This window comes from Myotis daubentonii, chromosome 4 (assembly GCF_963259705.1).
Source record: "Myotis daubentonii chromosome 4, mMyoDau2.1, whole genome shotgun sequence".
Taxonomy (NCBI): domain Eukaryota; kingdom Metazoa; phylum Chordata; class Mammalia; order Chiroptera; family Vespertilionidae; genus Myotis; species Myotis daubentonii.
In genome coordinates, this window is record NC_081843.1 from 26,796,633 (window position 1) to 26,817,379 (window position 20,747).

Here is a 20,747-nt window from a genome sequence, read left to right on the forward strand (position 1 = left end):
CTCGGCTCAGCTTGGTCTAGTCCGCCTTTACCACCGGACACTTGCACATCTTCCCACAACGAGGCGCGTGTGCCCTAGCTCACAGTCTCGGGCAAGCAACCTGATCTAGTTGGGCTGGAATAGCATCGTTTCCTATTTTGTGTGTGTTCAGGTTTTAGAAACGATGACGGATCAACCTTTTTACTCACAGTGGAAGTGTATACGTCTAAATGGTATACATGGGAAAAGTGTTAGAAGTATTGCCCTGGCCCAACATGCCCAATTTGCAGATGGTCAGCGGGGTCCAGAGAGTTCCAAAGGAGCCGGGCAGTCACCGCCAGGGGTGGGACCAGAAGCTGCAGCTCCCGTGCCTGCCCCTGTTCCACTCCTCCCGCCACTGTTCCACTGGGCACTGCAGCCAGCCACAGGTGGTCCTTTCTTTCCTTCGGTGTCTGGAGGGCCCCCAGAAACTGAGGACTCAGAAAAGCTTCTTAGAGAAGTGTCCCGTCCAGAGAGAAAGCAGCCTGTCTTCAGAACCCTGGTCCAGCTAGCAGCTTGCACACTGAAGTTCCCAGAAAGAGCCATCTAGTGGCCTGAACACCTGCGGTCCACCAGGTCTCCCAGAACCACCTTCTGCTGGGTTTATTTCATGGACCCTTTGATTGAGGATAAAGGAGAGAGTCTTTGAATCCAACCAGACTTAGGAAGTCAGGCTGCAACTGGTCGCGCCAGGAGAGGTGCCACTGCTCAGCCCCTCAATAAGGAACTTGGCCAATAGCATTCATCTACCCAACTGGATGGCCCTGGTCCTTGGGGAGGAGTCACTCTCCAGATGGGGAGGGACAGGAGGAAGCAGAAACCACCTGTCGCCCTGGCACCCAGCCTCTCCCCAGTTCCTCTTCCTACTTTCTCAACTCTCTGGGACCAGATAGGTCTGACCCCTCAACCTGCTTAGATAGCCTCTTTGAGCCTCAGTTTCCTCATCTTCAAAATGGGTAGATAAAAGCATTTAGCAGATGTTCAGCATTGTATCCGTAACACATCCGTAACACTCTTTTTATCGAGTTTTGGTAGTCTGGCTGTTTATCTCATTCTACTAAAATGTAAGCTCTGTGAGAGCAGGCATCTGTCTTTCTCATTCATAGACACGCCCCTCCTGCCTAAGACAGCAGCTGGCACATACTTGCCAGTCAGTAAAATGTGTGAATGAATGCATGAAAGGTTACGATGGAAGTTTCAATGAAACAGTGTTGATCACTTTACCTTCTATTGACTGCTTCACTCTGTGTGGTAAATTGTGCTTTTTACACTGGTTAAGTCGACATAGCTTCCTATCAGCCCTCTGAGGTTTAGATATCAAGATGCCTGTTTACATAGGAAGGAACCAACGCTCAGAGAGGTTGACGAACCTTTGCAAGGTCACACAGCTAGGAAGTGGCAGAGCCAGATTTCAAACCCAGAAGAGTGACTCCAGAGCTTACACTTGCGACCCCCTCATCGCCCAGTGTCCAGTGTGTCGCGGGAGCTGTGATTACTGCTCCTCCTCACTCGGCACAGTTGGAGAGGTGGACATTGGGCATATTCCACCTGGAGAGAGTGGCCAGAGCACTCCTGGACTCCTTTGGGCAGTCCAGGCAAACGTTGGTTGTGAAGAGGTTTTGCACGTCCATCCTGAAGCCTGTTAGGGAATGTCGGGGTCTAATGAACTATGCGCCAGCACAGCCCTCCGTCCAGGATGCAGAAATGATTTCCAGCAGCCCGGGCATGGGTGTTGCTGTCACTTTAATCCCCAGGCCCTCCAGTAGAGATGCCTGATCTCTAAGCCATGCCAAGTTCACACGTAAGTGGGAAGTGCCAACCAGGGGGCCACAGTTTGCAGCCAGTAGGCCCGCAAGTCAGCAGCCTCCTTCAGGACCTGGGCCAATGACAACTTGCTGGGAAGCCCCTGTCCCTGGCAGGGTGGGCCAAGGCAAACACATGCTCATAAAGGAGATTTAGGAGGCGACAGCAGCATATTCATTTGTACCTCTGCATAGTAAAAGTAATTTATTGGCAGCTGCTGGGAGGCTCAGTTCTGAAGTCACAGAGAAGGCAATATTAGCTGCCTTTCCCTGTCTCTCTCTCTCCCCTCAAATGGCTTTGGCTTTCAGATGATATAAATTAATTGAGTTTGTGTGTGTGTGTATATGCATTTATATTTATTTATTTACAGGTGTCTTTCCTTATTTATGTCACTGGCTCTCTGGACATTTACATTTCTTTAGAGACTCTGCTGTAATGAGCTTACAAGTGTGTCATTCATTACCCACTTGTGGCAGGGTGTGTGTGAATGGCGGGGGGTGGAGGGGGAAGGGGGAGGCGGGGGGGGGGGGAACCCAGCAGATGCAAAGGACGAGTTTGAAAGTTGATGTCTTTCATCAACAGGAGGCCCGTTTTTCTCCTTAAGTGCCCCTTCCCATGAGGACCTGGATGGGAGAATGTTAAGAAGGCAACAGCCAGAACAAGGAGGGCTTCTAGGGAATGCAGGCAAGGGAAGCAAAGGTGTTGTCGGAAAATAAAACCACAGCAAAGAACAGATTGAGGCTGGGGGTTAGTCTCGAATGACGAGACAGAGGCAGTGAGGCAAGAGGCCTTTGCACCAAGAACCCAAATTATTTAAGGAACCTTCTACCTCCTGACCCTCTTCCTTAAAGACTTCAGCCACACGCAGCGATCACCTTCCAGGGTCTTCAGTGGAGGTGGTGTCGCCCCCTAGGGGTCATTTTGGAAACACGTGGGACACTCCACAAAGGCTAGCTGTACTTTTTTAAATGGTATTTTTCAATTATAGTTGACATTCAATATTATGTTAATTTCAGGGACACAGCATAGTGAGTAGACATTTATATGCCTTATGAGATGACCGCCCAGATAAGTCTAGTGCCCATCTGGCACCGTACATGGTTATTACAGTGTTATTGATGGTATTCCCTAGCCTGTACTTCACGTCCCTGTGACTATTTTTATAACTAGCAATTTGTACTTCTTAATCCCTTTCAACTTGTTCATCCATTCCCCCACCCTCCCTCCCATCTGGTGACTATCAGCGTGTTCTCTGTATCCATGAGTTTGTGTGTGTTTTGTTTGTTCGTTTATTTTGTTGTTTAGATTCCACATATAGTGAGATCATATGGCATTTGTCTTTCTCTGTCCAACTTATTTCATTTGGCATAATACTCTCTAGGGCTACCCATGTTGTCACAAATGGTAAGATTTCATTCTTTTATGTGGCTCAGTAGTGTCCCATTCTATATCTGTACCACATCTTGTTTATTCAGCTATCAGTGGATACTTAGGTTGCTGCCATATGTTGGCTGTCTATATATAGTAGAGGCCCGGTGCACGAAAATTCATGCACTTTGTGGGGGGGAGGGAATCCCTCAGCCCAGCCTGTGCCCTCTCACAGTCTGGGAGCCCTCAGGGGATGTCTGACTGATGGCTTAGGCCAGCTCCCTGCCTCCCTGTGTGGGAGGCGACCGACAGGCTTATCAGGGGACAGCGCCGGCCGGTGAGCAGCCAGCCCCGCCCCCCATTGCCCCTCCACCACCACTGGTCGCCGCCACCCCCGGATCACTGTCCCCTCCTTCTGCCCGCTGGCACCCGCCTTGGCTGGCCTGGCACTGCCCATTCGCCAGCCACGTCCCTCCATCCCCCCTGCTGACCAGTAGTTTAGTCATTTGGTCGATTTGCATATTAGGCTTTTATTATTGTATATAATAAAAGCCTAATATGCTAAGTGTCTGGTCGTCTGTGGTTCAACCAATCAAAATGTAATATGTTAATGATATGCTAAGGCCACTCAACCACTCACTATGACATGCACTGACCACCAGGGGGCAGATGCTCCAACTGGTAGGTTAGCTTGCTGCTGGGGTCCAGCTGATTGGGACTGAGCGAGACAGGCCGGACATGCCCTAGAGCCCTCCTGTTGTCCCTTCTCGGCTGGCCAACCGCCTGCATCCCTCCCCAGCCCCGATCGTGCACCGGTGGGCTCCCTCAGCCTGGCCTGTGCCCTCTCACAATCTGGGACCCCTCAGGGGATGTCAGAGAGCCAGTTTTGGCCTGATCCCACAGGCCTGGCTGTGGGACCCCACTGGTGCACGAATTTGTGCACTGGGCCTCTAGTATAGGATAAAAGCCTAAGTGACCAGAACGACCGGTCACTATGATGCTCACTGACCACCAAGGGACAGATGCTCAATGCAGGAGCTGACCCCTGGTGGTCAATGCGCTCCCACAGCCAACCTCTCCTGGCTAGCAAACCTCACACAGTCCCTCCCCCTGGCCAGCAGGCCCCAATCAGCCCACCACCTGCCCATTGCGGTGGCTTTGTGGTGGTGAGGGAAGGAGGATGGGGGGAGGTGGGGAACCACACGGTGGCAAGGCGCCGATGATGGCGATGGCAGCGTCACCGTCTGGTGTCCATTCCTTACGCACCCGGCCTAGCGACCGTCGCCTCCTCTCTGGCCCAGCCCTGATCGGCCTGGCCCCGATCAGCCCTGATTGCCAGCCAGGCCTAGAGACCCCACCCATGCACGAATTTCATGCACCGGGCCTCTAGTTGTAAATAATGTTGCAGTGAACATAGGGGTCCATAGATCTTTTCAAATTAGTGTTTTGTATTTCTTCAAATAAATGCTCAGAAGTGGAATTGCTGGGTCATATGGTGGTTCTATTTTTAATTTTTGGAGGAACCTCCATACTGGTTTTCATAGTAGCTGCACCAATTTACAGTCCAACCAACAGTGCACAAGGGTTCCCTTTTCTCCACATTCTCGCCAGTCCTTGTTGTTTGCTGATTTATTGATGATAGCAAAAGGCTAGTTGTTAACAGCCCATGAGAGGACTGTGTAGGTTTTATAACCATGCTGTGCGACTTGGGGCATGTTACTTAACCTCTCTGTGCCTCCATAGCTTCACCTGTAAAATGTGGATAGAGTTGTTCTGGGATTTCCCTCCTCTTCTCCCCCCAGCTTTATTGAGGTATAATTGACAAAATGATAAGATGTTTAAAGTGTACAATGTGAAGATTTAATATACGTAAACGTTGTGAAAAGTTTCCCTCCATTGACTAACACATTGTTCTCAGATTTAAAAAAAAAAAAAAAAAAAGATCTGCGGCAGGCGTCAGGTGTTTGACAAGTTATAGAAGAAATATTCAATAATTATTTCTCATCAGGATTAGGCAGGAAAACTGCTTTCTCTGTGAAAGTCTCCTCCGCTTTCACTGGACCCCCCGGCCAGCTTCCAATTCTTGATGAAACCATGGCACACACCCACCTCGGCACCCGCTTTTCACTTGTGGTCCTGCACTGACATGAATTATGTACATTTAACCCATTTCCCTCTCCTGTGTCTGAACCCCACCAACAGCGGGAGGCGGGTCTTAATTCACCTTTCTGTCCTCTCCCTCTGCTGTGTCTGGTAGGGAGTAGGCACTGAAGTTTATAGAATGAAGCAACCCGTGCTTCTTGACCCTATCAGACCCAGCCCCTTCTGACCGCAACAACTCTTTAAGAATAGTCCTTGTAACTATCCTGAGATGAAACCCATACTTATCACCTACTTGCACTCACAACTCTAAAACAAATCAGTCTACTGCCCTAATCATTATATAAAGAACATAGAAAAGTAAATTATAATAAAAACAATGTATACTGTGTTTTGTAAATGATTAGGCACAACACTAGACTAGTGCTTCTCGGACGTTAACATGCAAATGAATTGCCTGGGGCTCTGGTGAAAATGCAGACTCGGACCCACTTGGTCCAGATGTGGCTCATGACCTGCATTTCTAACAGACTCCGATGGACCTCACTTTGTAGGAAGGGCTGGAAGTCACCTGAAGAGGTCAGGTATGTTCAAACACAGGGAATTCAGTAGCTACAAATGCAGGTGGATAACAGGTGTGTTTACTGGTGACTGACAGCCACAGCTTGTGTGGATGTTGATCATGTCATTTTTTGAAATCAGAGTAGAACTCTGAATGATGTAAAATCTCCCCTCGCATTAAATGGTAATGACTTTGCTAGAAAAGTCAGCTAAGCTGAAATCATTCCCAAGTACTCCGTGTTATATGTAAATGTGAGTTAGGTTCCTGGCCCCAGTGATTAAATAGGAGCTGTGCAGCCAGTTGAGATCTGGAGACCTTCAGCTGTCCTGTAGGACGCAGGACAGTTCTCAGTGCTCAGCAATGCGTGTTCCCACGCTCTGCTAGGGCGCTGGTGTTCCCACACACTGACTGCCAGGGACATCCCCCCGTCGTTGTGGCAACCGTAAATGCCAACACATGTTTTCAGAACACCCCATGAGGGTCAGTCTCACTTCTATCAAAGCCCCTGGAATGAAAGGATTTGTTAAGGATTCTGAGATTTTTTAAAAAATATATTTTTATTGATTTCAGAGAGAGGAAGGGAGAGAGAAATAGAAACATCAATGATGAGAGAGAATCATTGATCATCTGCCTCCTGCATGCCCCACACTAGGGATCGAGCCCGCAACCCAGGTATGTGCCCTGACCCGGCAACGGACCATGACCAGGATCCTGGTTCATAGGTTGACACTCAACCACTGAGCCACTCCAGCTGGGCTGGTTCTGAGATCTTTGAAGCAAGGCTCAGGAGATAGTTACCTGGAGATCCTGGGTCCTTGGTTTTGAGCAGTTGGTCACCCAGTTCCCAGTGCGTAGGTGGCTCAGGGAGCAGGGACCTGGGCTGGAAGGGAGCTGTGATGATCTACAGAGCAGATGCCCCTTCTAGACCACCGGGCCACAGCTCCGCCCAGACAATCATCACATATGGGAACCCGGCCCAGTGTCAGCTCCCCTGATGTTGCAGGAGCGGGCAGAAATCCTTTTTTGATGAAATCTCCAAGTATTCAAATGTTGCCTTGCATTCAAAATCAACCCAATGAAAACACTCTACAGAGGAAACCAAACATCTGTGCACTTGATGGAGCCATTAGCCCCCAGTGTGACCTCTGGTTTGAGTTAAGGGATGTGCCATCAGCTTAGAGGCTGTCCACTGCCCAAATGGATGCTCCTCCCCTCCTCAGGTCAGCCCTTAACCCTTCTTCCATTTTCCCCATGCAGTCACTGCTGCTCCCGGGTCACTGCCAGCTCCCCATCCCTCTCCCCTCCAGGACACAGTTCCTGGGTTAACTCGGCCCCTTTCTCTGGTCATCTCCTTCGTTCCCAGCCCAGCCCACCTATTCTGACCACCCTCGCTGGTCACTAAGGCCTGTTGTTCTGGGTGGGAACAGGGTTTGAAGAGCTGAGTCTAGCACATTGATCTCAGAGTCCTTCCCCCTAGAGCCATGGGGCTCTACCAGGGCTGAGTTTTGCCACCCAGGAGAATTTGGCAGTGTCTAGGGACATTTTTGGTTGTCATGGGGCTGTTACATCTAGTGGGTAGGGGTCACAGAGGCTGCTAGACACCCCGAAATGCACAGGGAAGCCCCACAACAAAAGGTTAGCCACTCAAAATGCCAGCAGTGTCATAGTTGAGGAACTGTCCGTGGAGGTGTCCAAAAAGCGTTGTTACTGCAGCAGACTGGGCTGTTATAGCCATTGCTACCATGTCGCCCAGTGGGGCTGGAAGGAGCACGTGGTCGAGGCCTGTGTCCGGCTCTGGGCACAATTCCGCTGGACTTCTGTGCTTAGGCCTCAAGGTCGCGGTGTTTGGGGGCTGAGGTCCAGGCCACGGGGCCGTGGGCAACATCAGAGAGAAACAAAGCTGTAAGGACAGGTTTTAATGAGTAAAATACTGTTGCAGTGGAGAAGAATCCAGCATGAGCTCCACTAAGATTTATACACAGGTGATGGGTGTTTTGAAGGGAACATGAGGGACTTGGGAGTGGGTGAGTGGGGGCGCAATGGAGTCAGGGAAGGGGAAAATGACCAAAAAAAACAGGAAGAGTGGGGTCTGTCCCAGTGAAACCTATCTGGGTTCGCTAGCTGGTGCTCATCCAAGTTAGGCACCTCCCTCCCACAGACGCGGGGACACAGGAGCCTTATCTAGGGTTTGGCTGAAACAAAGGAAACTTTTTGGCAGCCTTGAGTTTTCTCAGGCAGACACTACACGTGGGACTGAGCGGTCAGAAACTGTTAGTGTTTGCTCTGTAGAGGCCAAGGTCGAGGCCTAGCCGAGAAGCGGCTCAGACGGGCCTGGTTAGAGTTTGGTCAAGGGGCAAGTCTTGGTCAGATGGTCACTCTCCCTCCCTGCAGATGGTTTGGGGTTCCGGCTGCCTCTCTCTCTATAAAAGTGTCTATCAGCACTCCTTTTCCCCTTGACCTAGATTCCATCCTGAGTATATTGTTGTATGTATAATACACCCTGATAAGAGTGAAATGTAAATCCATAGGCTTGCCTTGGCCAGTGTGGCTGAGTTAGTTGAGCATCACCCCGTGCACCAAAAGGTTGCCGGTTCTATTCCCAGTCAGGTTACATGCCCGGGCTGTGGGTGTGGTCCCTATGGGGTACGTATGGGAGGCAACTGATTGATGTTGCTCTCTCACATCAATGTCTCGCTCTCTTCCCTTCTCCCTTCCTCTCTAAAATAGATAAAAACTTTTTTTTTAATATCCACAGGCTTGGCATATAGTGAAAAAGGTCCTAAACTTCTTACTTCATTAATGACTAGATATTGAGGATTCTGAGCATGTATTACGTCAGCAGTTCTCAAAGGTGTTAGTCTCAGGGCCCCCTTATCCTTTCAGATGTTGTCGCTGACCCCCAAAGAGTTTTTGTTTATGGAGGTTACATCTATCAATTATTTCCATTTATTTAAATTTAAACTAAAGCATCCTTAAACTGTTTATTACTTTGCGTAAAATAACAATAATAACTCATAGGTCTATATGAGTAAAGATTTTATGAAAAATGCAAATATTTTTTACAACAAAAACAAAAGAGATATTGTTCTACCTTTTTGCAAATCTTTGTAATATCTGCCTGAATAAAAGACAGCTAGATGTAGAAGTAAAGAGGTACGCTCCACTTTTTGCCTAGAAGAGTTAAGTGTAGGCCCCAAAAAAAGCCCTCAAAAGCCGAGCTAACCCCAAAGAGCTGAGCCTAGCCCTGAAGGGCCGAGCCGAGCCCCAAGGAGCCAAACCTGTTCGTGAAAAGTCGAGCCTAGCTTCGAAGATCCTAGCTTAGCTCCGAGGAGCTGATTGTAGCCCCAAAGAGCAGAGATAAAAAAAAAAAAAAAAAAAAAAAAAGACAGCTAGATTCTTACCTTTGCTTCTGCTTTCAATGTGTTGTGATTTCACACATCATGCAGCCTCCAGAAGACTTTACTGTGTGCTTGTCAGAGGATGAGGGGAAAAAGGAAAATAACAGCTTCCTATTATGGTGAAAATAGTTTGACCTTAAAGGTCCTCAGCAAGGCTCTTAGGGACCCCCAGGAAGCCCCAGGCTCCACGTTGAGAACCACATATTGGATCATTATGGCAAGCATTCTGTTGTAAGAAATTACAGCTAAAGCTTATTAAGTGGGAGGCATTATGCTAAGTGCCCTACCCGTATTAACACTTTAAACTCCCATAAAAGCCCCATCATGTAGTTGCGAGTATTATGCCTGTCTTGCAGAGAAGTAAACGGAAGCTCACAGAGTCAGGCACGGTACCCAGGGCCACACCCTTAGCAAAGTGGCGGAGGTCGGATTTGAGCGCACGGCACCTCCCCACCCTGCCTTTCCCACAGAGGTAGGTCTGCTCCTCGTGACCAGGCGCTAACTAGTGATGCCAGTCGAGTGCTGAGTATTACCAAGCCTCACGCTAAATGTCCTTTTATCAAAACAATTAAATACAAGTTCATGTCTGTCTCCCCTTTGCAGAATAGGTCTTCTTACCCCCTTTTTTTGTGAATGAGAACACTGAGTCTCTAAGAGGTAAGCTGCTTTCCCTGTGTCTCAGGGTAAGGGGCGGAGACTGGCTTCCAAGCCAGCTCCATCCACCCAGCTTCCCCCTCCTCACCCCATGCTGCGCTTCGTGTTAACATAAATAAATTTGCTAAATTGCACCAGAATTATTATTTAGGGTTTTGTTAAACCAGGGACTGTTGGTGCCCAGTGTGGCCCATGGGTTTCGAAGTGCTGGCCAGCCCAGCCACGTTTTGTGCATGCAAATGAGCCGGGCGAGGGGCCTCTATTAGGTCTATTTGCATTGGCAGGCTGGGTAATTGCATGTCCTAATTGGGTGCAGCCATGCACACTGCTCCTCCACCATCCGTCTACCCTGGCACGGAGGTCTTTTTGGAAGCAGGTGCGGGCTTCTCCCCCAGTGTCCTTCCCAATGGCCTTGGTCACCTTGGTGATTGGAATGAAGCTCAGACACTGAGTTCAATAGCAAACAGCTACTCAGCTGGCTTTGTGCCCTCACGGCACAAAAGGATGCCGTAAACTGGTCATGATGAACAAGTTGGGGGGGGGGGGGCAGGCGTCCTCACGTCTGAACAGTGAAACTGGCCAGGGATTCCTTTTGGCGCCATGCATATTCCTAATAGCGGCTAAGAGGCATCGTGGTGCTGGCAGGCATGGCCTCTGGATCCTGACCATCTGGGTTCAAATCCTGACTCTTCCACTTCCTAGATCTTAACTGCCCTGAACCTCAGTGCTCCCATCTGATAAATGGGGAGAAAAATATAGCATCTCCTTCATAGGGACCTCATGGGGGTCCAATGAATAAGTGTGCCCAGACAGCTTGGGACAGAGCTTGGACCTTGAAGCGCTGCACCTGTGCTTTCTAATAGATGCATATTCCGGAAGCACCTTGTGTGTCAAGCACCATGTTCTGTGCTTTATAGATTCTATCCGTCCCCGGGAGGAGGTCCCAGCCTCAGACCTGGGTGACCGGTGAGGAAATGGAGGCACAGAGAGATGCAATGACCTGTCCCAGGTTCAGGAGCTGCCAGAGGCAATGATCCGAGGACGAAGCAGGGAGAAGACCTGACCCTCTTGGTGTGTCCTGGCCTCTTCCAGTCCATCACATCACATGACTCCTCAGTGAGCTGAAATGGCAGAACTTCGTTACTAGACCATGTTGATTAATGACTAACTCAGAGGCTGTCTAGTGACACACATGACCTGTCACTGTGCAGAGGAGAAAGTTGGACAGTTGCTTAAAACAAGACAAGAACCCAGGTCTTGTCCTTCGCTGTCCAGTGTTCTTTCTACACAAAAATAAGACTAAAGGTTAATCAATGAGCAGGTATTTTAAAAAAATATAGTGACTTACCACCACCCTCCAAAACAGGACCAAGGGGCCGGGATTCTGTTGACTAAGTGAGTAGAGATCCATCCTGAAGTCTAAACATTACAGAACCAGGGAAGGACAGAAACAGACCAGACGTCTCTCGAACAGCAGCCCAGGTCACGTCACCTGCCTCTCGGAGCCATGTGTGTTTAGCATATTTCTACCTGATTGAAATTGGATCTAAACATGCCCAAGGTTGAATGGGAATGGAGGACATCATTGCATTTAATTATTTCTTTGGAATAAAAATGGATTCGAGCAGCAGCTTAGTGGGGAGGCGACCGCAGAGCAATTAGAGTTCTGAAGCTCTCACGCAACCACTTGAATGTGCAATCATTGTAATAAGTGCATTAAAATAAAAGAAGTCAAAGGGTGGCATTTGCATAAACAACCCAAGGTGAGCGTGTGGGATCGGTTAAACACAAAGGGGACTCGGCTAGTTGATCATAACGAAGAACTAATAACCAGTCTGTCCTCCAGGCAGAGACCCTTGCGTGTGACGGTTGAGGCCCCGAAGTCATGAGTAGCGCACCTGACCTGGGGTCTCTGCACATTCCACCTTCTCCCTGGGTGGTGGGCACATTTGGGAATCCTCACCGATGTGGGATTATCCTCCCCGTTTTCCACGTGAAGAAACTGAGGCATGAGCTGGAGTCACTTCATTCCCAGCAGTGTGGCCTGGGTCCAGTTGTTTAATCCCGCTGTGCCTTCTTTTTCTCCCCTTAATTAGGACGAATGCTGCCTGCTTAGTCCTTTTGGAGAGGATGGGGGACACAGGGTGTGTGAAGGGCCAGGGTATGAGGTCCATGGATGCTGGGGATGTGATGATTATCCTCCGCATATTTGCCTAGAAAGCTCTTAGGGTTGGTTTATATAGGAAGGGAAACTGGGTTTGGATTTTGAGATCTCTGGTCTCCAGGGAAAGGAGAGGAGAGCTGAGCCCTCTCCTGGGCAGGTAAAGTGTTAGGGGGAAGGTGAGGTATGATATCTCATGTTCACAGAGGGGTGGATGGATAAAGAAAGGGTGGTATATCCCTACAATGGGATCTTATTCAACCTTTAAGAAAAGGAAGTCCAGCCCTTTATGAGAACATGGAGGAACCTTGTGCTGAGTGACCTAAGTCAGTCCTAGCAGGACACATACTGCACAGTCCCACTTAGGTGAGCAATCTGAAATAGTCAAGTTCATCGGAGCAGAAAGTAGAATGGTGGTTTCCGGGGGCTGGCGAGGAGCGAAGTGGGGAGGTGCTGATCACAAATCCTTAGTTATACAAGATGAGCACATTCCAGAGGTCTTCTGTACCGCGTCGTGCCTACAGGTAGCAGTATATCGTCCTGTGCTCTTAAACATGTGTCGAAGGTAAATGTGTTAAGTGTTCTTCGCACGGTGAAATTTAAAACAGGAAGAGGGGGAAGGGGCAGGAGAAATCGGCTGCTAGAGAAAACAGTACCGACTCAGGGTGACAGGAGGTGTCAGGCCTCCGGATGATGCCTGATGCTCCCTGACTGTGCCTCTCTCCGACTTTTCTGAAAGCTGTCCGATGTCTGTGAGCTCTCCATTCCAGAAGACTAAATATTTCCCTTCCCACACACTGGGACCTGCAGACTTCCTACGGCAGCTGAGTGGCGCCGGGGGCCAGCGGAAGGCCACGGGCCGCACGGAGCCCATCGCCCCCATCGTGGGGCCTCTCTGAGCAGACGACGTGTATACATCAGGAGTCGTGTTAGAGCTGATGGCCACGCCTGGTCCTGGTATCAGAAATTAGCCAGAGGCATCGGCTGTTCTCAGATGGTCAGATGAGCTTCATCCATGGCAGTGTTTCCTGTGCCTGGTTTAGCTGAGGTTCTGCCAGGAAGTGCTCACACACGTGAGCTTTTGAAATCAGTGGTTTATAGAGGTTTTCTGCTCAGGGGGCCAAATTGCAATCCTCAGTTAATGAGGAAAGAGAACAGCCCAAGAATAATACTCAGGATGTGTCTGATGAAAGAGGGTGCAGATGGCTGTAAGGACAAGGGCTCTTCTGAGTACTCTCTGCCCTCTCGTTAACTTTGGGGAAAAAACCCAAAATGGGCTCGGGGACAGAATTTAAATTCATATTCTTGGACAGCGGGCATCATTGAACTGATTTTCTGTCTGTTAGAGACAGAGGAAAAGGCTTTTGTACCAGAGGACAGCTGGAAGGAAGAAAGCAGATCAGGTTGGCTCCTGTATTAATCAGGATGAGCTAGATCGTGCTGCAGTAACAAAGATCCCCAAATCTCAGTGACAGAAATTGACAGAGATTTATTTCTGCCCCTGGGGGCAAGGGAGAGTCTCTTCTCCACACTGGCCTCACTCAGGGATACAGGAACTTCACTATCAGGAGTGTGGCTGGATGCTATGGGGGAAAGGGGATATGGCAAATCGTGCCCTGGCTTCTGTCACTTGTCTTGGCCACAGCAAGTTGCTTGGCTGTGCCTCATTTTCAGGGGATGGGAAATATAATCCTATCATGTGCCTGGAAGGAAGAGGACTGAAATATTTGTCAAGCACTTTATTGAATACCATCCCTGCCCCTGCTTCCAACTCCATCCCTACCTAGGCTATATGAGCAAACAGCGAGAGACCTCTCCCTCCTCCCCATAGAGAAGTGGGGGCTCAGTGCTCCTTGTTTACCGCTCAGCCAAACGGAAGAGACACTGTACTATAGCAAGTTGGAGAATCAGACGGGTGCAAGTTCCCTTTCTCCTCCAGATGACTTTGAGCAAGTTACTGAACATCCCCAAGCGTTTTCCCTTCCCTGTAAGATGGGAATGCCATTACCTTCCTGGAACTTATTTCTGAAGGTCAAATGAGATATCACATATAAGGACTTGGCATGGTGCCTGGTGCCTGCTAAGTGCTCAAGAACGTTGTAAGAACACGTCGGCTCCTCTTTCTGTTAAATACGAGGAGCGCATCTCCTCACGGGGTGATTGTTGCTATCCAGTAGGTCATACCTGTGACTCACTTAGTTTGTGGTGCCGGCTCCTGTCAGTGCTCAGGGAGTGCATCTGAGGGGCTGCTTAGGGTTCCTCAAGGACCTCTGGGCAGAAAGAAGAGAAAAGAGGACTATCAGTGAGTGGGGTTCAAGAACAGACATGGAGCCTCACTGAGGGGGGTTTCTTGCAAGTCTGGGTGGGGAATTAAAAAAGACCTGAACCAGGTGTCAGGACTGGAAGGTCCCCGTCACCAACAGAGATACAACATGGGCTCCTGTGTGTGATCAGCAACCGCTCCGTGACTCAATACAGACTCAGCTCTCCCTTCGCGGCATCTCTTTATTTCCTTCTACCTACCCCGGGGCCCCCCAGCTCCTGCGCCTCAAGCTCCTGGTGCTTTGTGGCCCCTACTTACTGTCTTCTCCCTTCTGCGATTCCCTGCCTCCTGATGGCTGTTTGCAGGTGACATGCTTATCCCAGATGCACTTCTCTGGGTGGGAGTAGATGGGAAGGGAGCCAGATCTTGTGGTACAAAGCCAGGCTGCAGCGGTTAAGAGGACAGGGTAATGGAACGGGTAGCCCAGGGCACGAGGTCTGTGGTTTGCTACGTTACCTTGTGCACATCACTTGGTAGCTGGTGCTCAGTTCCCTCACCTGTATAATGAAAATAACAATATTCATCTTTTTTAAAAATATATATTTTATTGATTTTTTTACAGAGAGGAAGGGAGAGGGATAGAGAGTTAGAAACATCGATGAGAGAGAAACATCGATCAGCTGCCTCCTGCACATCTCCTACTGGGGATGTGCCCGCAACCCAGGTACATGCCCTTGACCGGAATCGAACCTGGGACCCTTCAGTCCGCAGGCCGACGCTCTATCCACTGAGCCAAACCGGTTTCGGCACAATATTCATCTTACAGAATGGCCATGCGGGATCTCGGGGTCAGCTGTCATTCTTACAGCCTCTCTGATTGGAGAAATCAGTGCTTGATGCTAGAGGACATGGGGCAAAAAAAAAGGACAGCCACAATGTGGCTGCTTCTCCAGAGCACTGCTGAGCCAAACGGGGCAGTGGGGGCACAGCCAACCACACCAAGCCCCGGGGAGGGGGCCTTCTAAACTCACACTCCTGGAGAGCGGGAGTCTGCACTTATTTCTTCTTTTTTTTAAATAGATTTTTAAATTGCTTTTTAGAGAGAGGAAGGGAGAGAGAGAGAGAAACATCAGTGTGAGAATGAAACATCAATTAGCTGCCTCTTGCACGCCCCCCACCGGGGATCAAGCCCACAACCCTGGGCATGTGCCTGGACCAGGAATGGAACTGGCAACCCCTCGCTGCACTGAATGATGCCCAGCCACCTGAGCCACACCAGCCAGGGTTCATCACTGGTCTGCCACTCTTTCTTAAAGGGCCAGATAGAAGTGTTTTAGGCTTTGCAGGCCAGACAGTCTCTATTGCAACTGCTCACCTCTGCTGTTGTGGCAGCCCTAGATAATTCATAAATGAACAGGCATCCTCACGTTTCAATAAAAGTTTATTTACAAAAACAAGTGGCAGGTGGGAATTGGCCCGCTGAGTAGTTTTGCAGCCTGTCAGAGGAGGAGGCGCGCTGAGTTTCAGCCTCCCGGGCTCCAGCGCTGCTTCCACTGTCCATCCGGACCATGCCCGTCCTCGGGAGCCCGTTGGAGGCGCATTTAGGAAAACTCAGGGGGAAGCCTTCCCTCAGAGTTTCTACAGCAACGCGTTCAGTGCATTTCTGCAGCAACGGCGTAGATTTACGGAACCAATTAGTGTTCCCTGTGGCTTCAGAGGTCTCCCGGAGGGCTCGCTTTAGGACCGTGGGTACTCATTCAGGTCAAGGCCTTGGCAGCGGGTGTCCGCAGGAGGGACATGCTTTAGAGATGACCCGGGGAGGAGCTGAGTATGGGGCACCCGCTTTCCTGGAAAGATGCACCCCGCGCATTGTCTCCTGAATGACTCCTGGCCCTTCTCTTGAAACCCAGGCGACTTCATCCGTTCTGCCCCAGGTAGAGACATGGAGAGCCAAAGCTCAAACACAGGAGTGTCGCAGGTCTGCGTCTCCGCTGGGATTCATTGCAAGGACCATTCGTTCTCCAAAACACCCAGGGACAGCTCTCCTTCAGAACTGATACTGGCGCTGTCTTATTTCTCTTATGGGCATAGCTCTATGAATACATCCTAAAGGCAGTGGCATGTATATAATATCCTACCGATATTCTCTCCCTTTGTAACTTTATTATGGCATTGCCAGCCCTTAAATAAACCATCAAGGCACTCTCTGCTGGAATTTAAACAGGAAGCTGGAACAAAGTGCCCCCTAATCCAGCGGCAGAGACAGTCCAGGAAACTTCCTTGAAAGGGAGTGTGGTTCCTAAGAAGCCTTGGGACTCACAGGCATAGCACTTTAGGGCCTGCGGAAGCCTTCCTTTCTAGTTGGAGCATCTCATGTTTCCAGCTGGGGAAACTGAGGTCCAGAGAGAAAAGTCTTACCTGAAGGTAAGCTCTTGGCAAAGGCGGGGACTGCAACCAGGGTGCAGACTCCCACACCTCTGTGCCCCTCTCTCCGAGGGCCAGCCTGCATAGCGTGATCGCTCAGTAAAGTTTCTCTTCCCTGTCTCTTTCCCACCTCCTCCAGGACGGCTACTTCTCTCACCGGCCCAAAGAGAAAGTGCGGACAGACAGCAACAACGAGAACTCGGTCCCCAAAGATTTTGAGAACGTGGACAACAGCAACTTCGCCCCGAGGACTCAGAAGCAGAAGCACCAGCCTGAGCTGGCGAAGAGGCCCCTGAGCAGGCAGAAGGAGCTTTTGAAAAGGAAGCTGGAGCAGGAGAAGGGGAAGGGGCACTCCTTCCCGGGCAAAGGCGCCAACGAGGTGCTGCCGCCCGGAGGCGAGAGAGCCGCAGGGAACAGCAGCCATGGGAAGGAGGCCCCCCGACAGCCCCACGCCAGGAAAAGCGGGGGCAGCTCCCCGGAGATCAAGTATGACCAGCCCCCCAAGTGCGACATCTCGGGCAAGGAGGCCATCTCCGCCCTGTCCCGCTCCAAGTCCAAGCACTGCCGCCAGGAGATCGGGGAGACCTACTGCCGCCACAAGCTGGGGCTGCTGATGCCGGAGAAGGTGACTCGCTTCTGCCCGCTGGAAGGTAAGCTCAGGGCCCCCCGAGGCCGGGAGAGGCGCCTCCTCTCCAACTCTCCCTCTTTCCCAGCCCCCTTCTGCTCACATTCTCACACCTGCTGAGACCCTGGTTCTCAATCCCCAAATCAGGTCACAAGACCTGACTTCTTTGGTACCCCCTGAATTCTGAAGTTTCCCACGGAAAAGTATTTCAGAATCAAGTTACCTTTTGTTATAGCTTTAACCAGGCGCCTTTATGGCAAAGGAGGAAATACAGTGAAGTCAGGCTCATGTGGCAGCTGCAGAAGGCGAGGTGACTATGCCGATAGAGTTGGTTTTCTGTCTCAGCAGAATATCGGGATTAAAATTGACACGGATGTTATTGTAATTGAATATGATCCGAAAGGTTTCTAATTGGTTCATTGACTTTGGAGGCTCTGAAAATCAAACTTCCCGTTTTCCTCCATCTAAAATTCCTTTCTTCCCTCCCTCCTTCCTAAATTTTCCTCTTTTTCTTCCTATTTTCTCTCTTCCTCATTTCCTATTCCTCCCTCCCCCTCCCTGTCTCTCTCTCTCTCCCCCCTGCCCAGAGCTGAACACTCCTCTGTGTGTGTGCTGGTGACCAGTGATGACCCAGAGCTCTTGCTGTGAGAGGTCAGAGCTCTAACGGAGGCGCTGTGTTGGGACAGAAGTCAGAGCGTCAGGAAAGCAGCCGCAGAGCTGATCCAGGCGGCGGGGTGGGGAGGCGGGGGCTCTCGGTCCCCCTGGCAGTGGTGGGCCCAGAGGCCAGGCAAAGACTTTGCCAAGCGGCCTCCCTCTTCTGAGCGGCTGCTGTGCCCCTGCATCTCTCCTGATGCGGAAGGGAGACGCGTGGTGAGAATGGCTCCCAGGGAACAGCAGGCTAGAGAAAGCTCAATGCCGTTTATTCACCAGACAGACGGGATGCGAGGCCCATGGAGGGAAGGAGGCTCATCCAGAGTCACCCACTGAACCAGAGGCTGAACTTGAGCTAGAATCCAGGCCTCCTCTTTTCAGACGGGAGCCTCTCTATTTACTGCTGGTCCCAGAATGAAGGATTGGGATCAGGTTGGGAGCAGCCCCGTGTGCCAAGGGCACAGAGAGGCCTAGAAGGACACATGGCCAGCTCTCCAGGTGGCCCCCTGGGTGAGGTGCAGTGGGGACAACTCCAACATTTCACTCAAGTTCGTCGGTATTTTCTTAGTTTTCCGTGTTTTCGCTTTCCGAGGTTTCAGTTACCTGCAGTCAACCAAGGTCTGAAAATATTGGAAATAATGGAAAATTCCAGAAATTCGTGAGTTTTAAATTGTGCGCCGTTCTGAGTAGCATGAAGAAATCTCACGCTGGCCCCATACATCCCACCCAGGACGTGAGTCACCGCTCCGAGCAGCACGTCCTCACTGTATATTAGTCACTCAGTGGCCCTCTGGGTTATCAGAGCTACTGTCCTGGTATCGCTTATGTCCAAGTTATTCTTATTTTACTTAACAATACCACGTTCACATAACCTTGATTACGTTGTTATAATTGTTCTATTTTATTGTTGTTGTTAATCTCTTACTGTGCCCAATTCATAAATTAAACTTTACCATAAGTATGTATGTATAGGAAAGAGCATAGCATATATAGGGTTCAGTACTCTGCAGTTTCAGGCACCCACTGGGGGTCTTGGATAAGGGGGTACTACTGTACTAGTATATCGGACACTGTTCTCACCTTATATTGCAATGAATCCTCACATTTGCCTATGGCAGCAGTTCTCAACCTGTGGGTCGCGACCCCTTTGGCGGTCGAACGACCCTTTCACAGGGGTCGCCTAAGGCCATCCTGCATATCAGATATTTACATTACAATTCATAACAGTAGCAACATTACAGTTATGAAGTAGCAACGAAAATAATTTTATGGTTGGGTCACAACATGAGGAACTGTATTTAAAGGGCCAGAAGGTTGAGAACCACTGGCTGTGGGGTAGATCTGTTATCAACCCATTTTGTTGATGAAGAAACTGAGGCTTAGAGAGGTTGAAGACTTGGCCTGAGGAGCACAGCTAGTGGATGGCAGAGCTGGGCTTAGAACTCAGGTTTGAGAGTGTGCATCCTTTTCCAGAGCCTCTCCCTCTTCTGGAGGCTAAAGCTTCCTCTGTAGCTCAGATTGCCAAATCTCAGGGATGCCCCACAGCCTGCAGACTGTATCTCTCTGTCATCAGTTAGCTGCAAGAGGAAGAGCGGGCATTAATGGGGAGAAACGGCGATGTCCCCAGCGGCGGCCAAGGGTCCCCGTGCCTCTCCTGGTCAGACTGAGTCACTCCTAGTGTGGTTTTTCAGTGTGAATTTGCTGGGGGTTCCTTGTGGCCTTTGCTGCATCAGCCAAGGTGGCACAGTCTCCGGGACTGTTAATAAGATTGGCATTTAAGAGCCATTGCACACCCAGCCCCGGCAATGCTTTAATTTGCTGCACCACAGCCTCCCCTTTTGCAATAAATTTAGTGTGAATAGACTAATTGCAAAATAACCCTAATTGGATAGTTATCAATGAACAAGTTCCCGTGGAACAAAACGGCTTACAATTAATAGCATTTAAGCCATAAACTATTCTTCTGCAGAAAGCTAAGATGTAATTACACCCCATACGGAGATTGTGTTCCCTTTCTGGAAACTGTGACACCCAGATTTGCCTCTGCTTAGGAAGGATTTGAGCTCCAGCCCAGTGGTCCTTTTATTTCCTGCTAAATGAAGAAATGAAAGTGGGAGGGGAGAGAAATTTAATACATGCATACATATACATAACGCACACGCGTGCATACACAGATGTACGCACTGTGCTTGTCATTTTGCTGAGTTCAGCGTGGCCCAAACCTCAGCCAATATGATGCCAGAAGTTGAATATAATTAAGGAAGCAATTCCTCTTGGCCCGAGGACGGAAAATTTCAGAAGAAATAAAATAAGTTTTATTTTATTTATTTATTTTTATCTTTTTTGTTAACCCTCACCCAAGGATATTTTTCCATTGATTTTTAGAGTGGAAGGGAGGGGAAGAGACACAGAGAGAAACATTGAAGTGAGAGAGACACATTGATTTGTTGCCTCCTGCACACGACCCAACCAGGGCTGGGGATCCAACCTACAACTGAGGTAGGCAGTCAAACCCGGGGCCCTTCAGTCCACGGCCAGTGCTCTATCCAATGAGTTAAGATGGCTAAAGCAAGAAAATAGATTTTCAATGTTGACTTTTATAAAGGATTCCTGCTCCTCCCACCCCCAACACCTCCTGTCCCCTCGCCCAGCACCACTGGGAGAAAAGGAAGAGTCTAGAAGCCCAGGAGACGGTTTGCTTCCTGTGAACACAGTGCTTG

At 49.8% G+C, this 20,747-nt stretch overlaps 1 protein-coding gene across 1 annotated transcript in view; it reads left to right on the forward strand.

The window, feature by feature from the left end:
* Positions 1-20,747, forward strand: part of XYLT1 (xylosyltransferase 1) — a 311,677-nt gene that overhangs the window by 161,915 nt on the left and 129,015 nt on the right. The window contains exon 3 of the mRNA XM_059693287.1: positions 16,891-17,401. Within this exon, the coding sequence (XP_059549270.1) occupies positions 16,891-17,401 (511 nt within the window). The remainder of the gene's footprint in view (positions 1-16,890; positions 17,402-20,747) is intronic.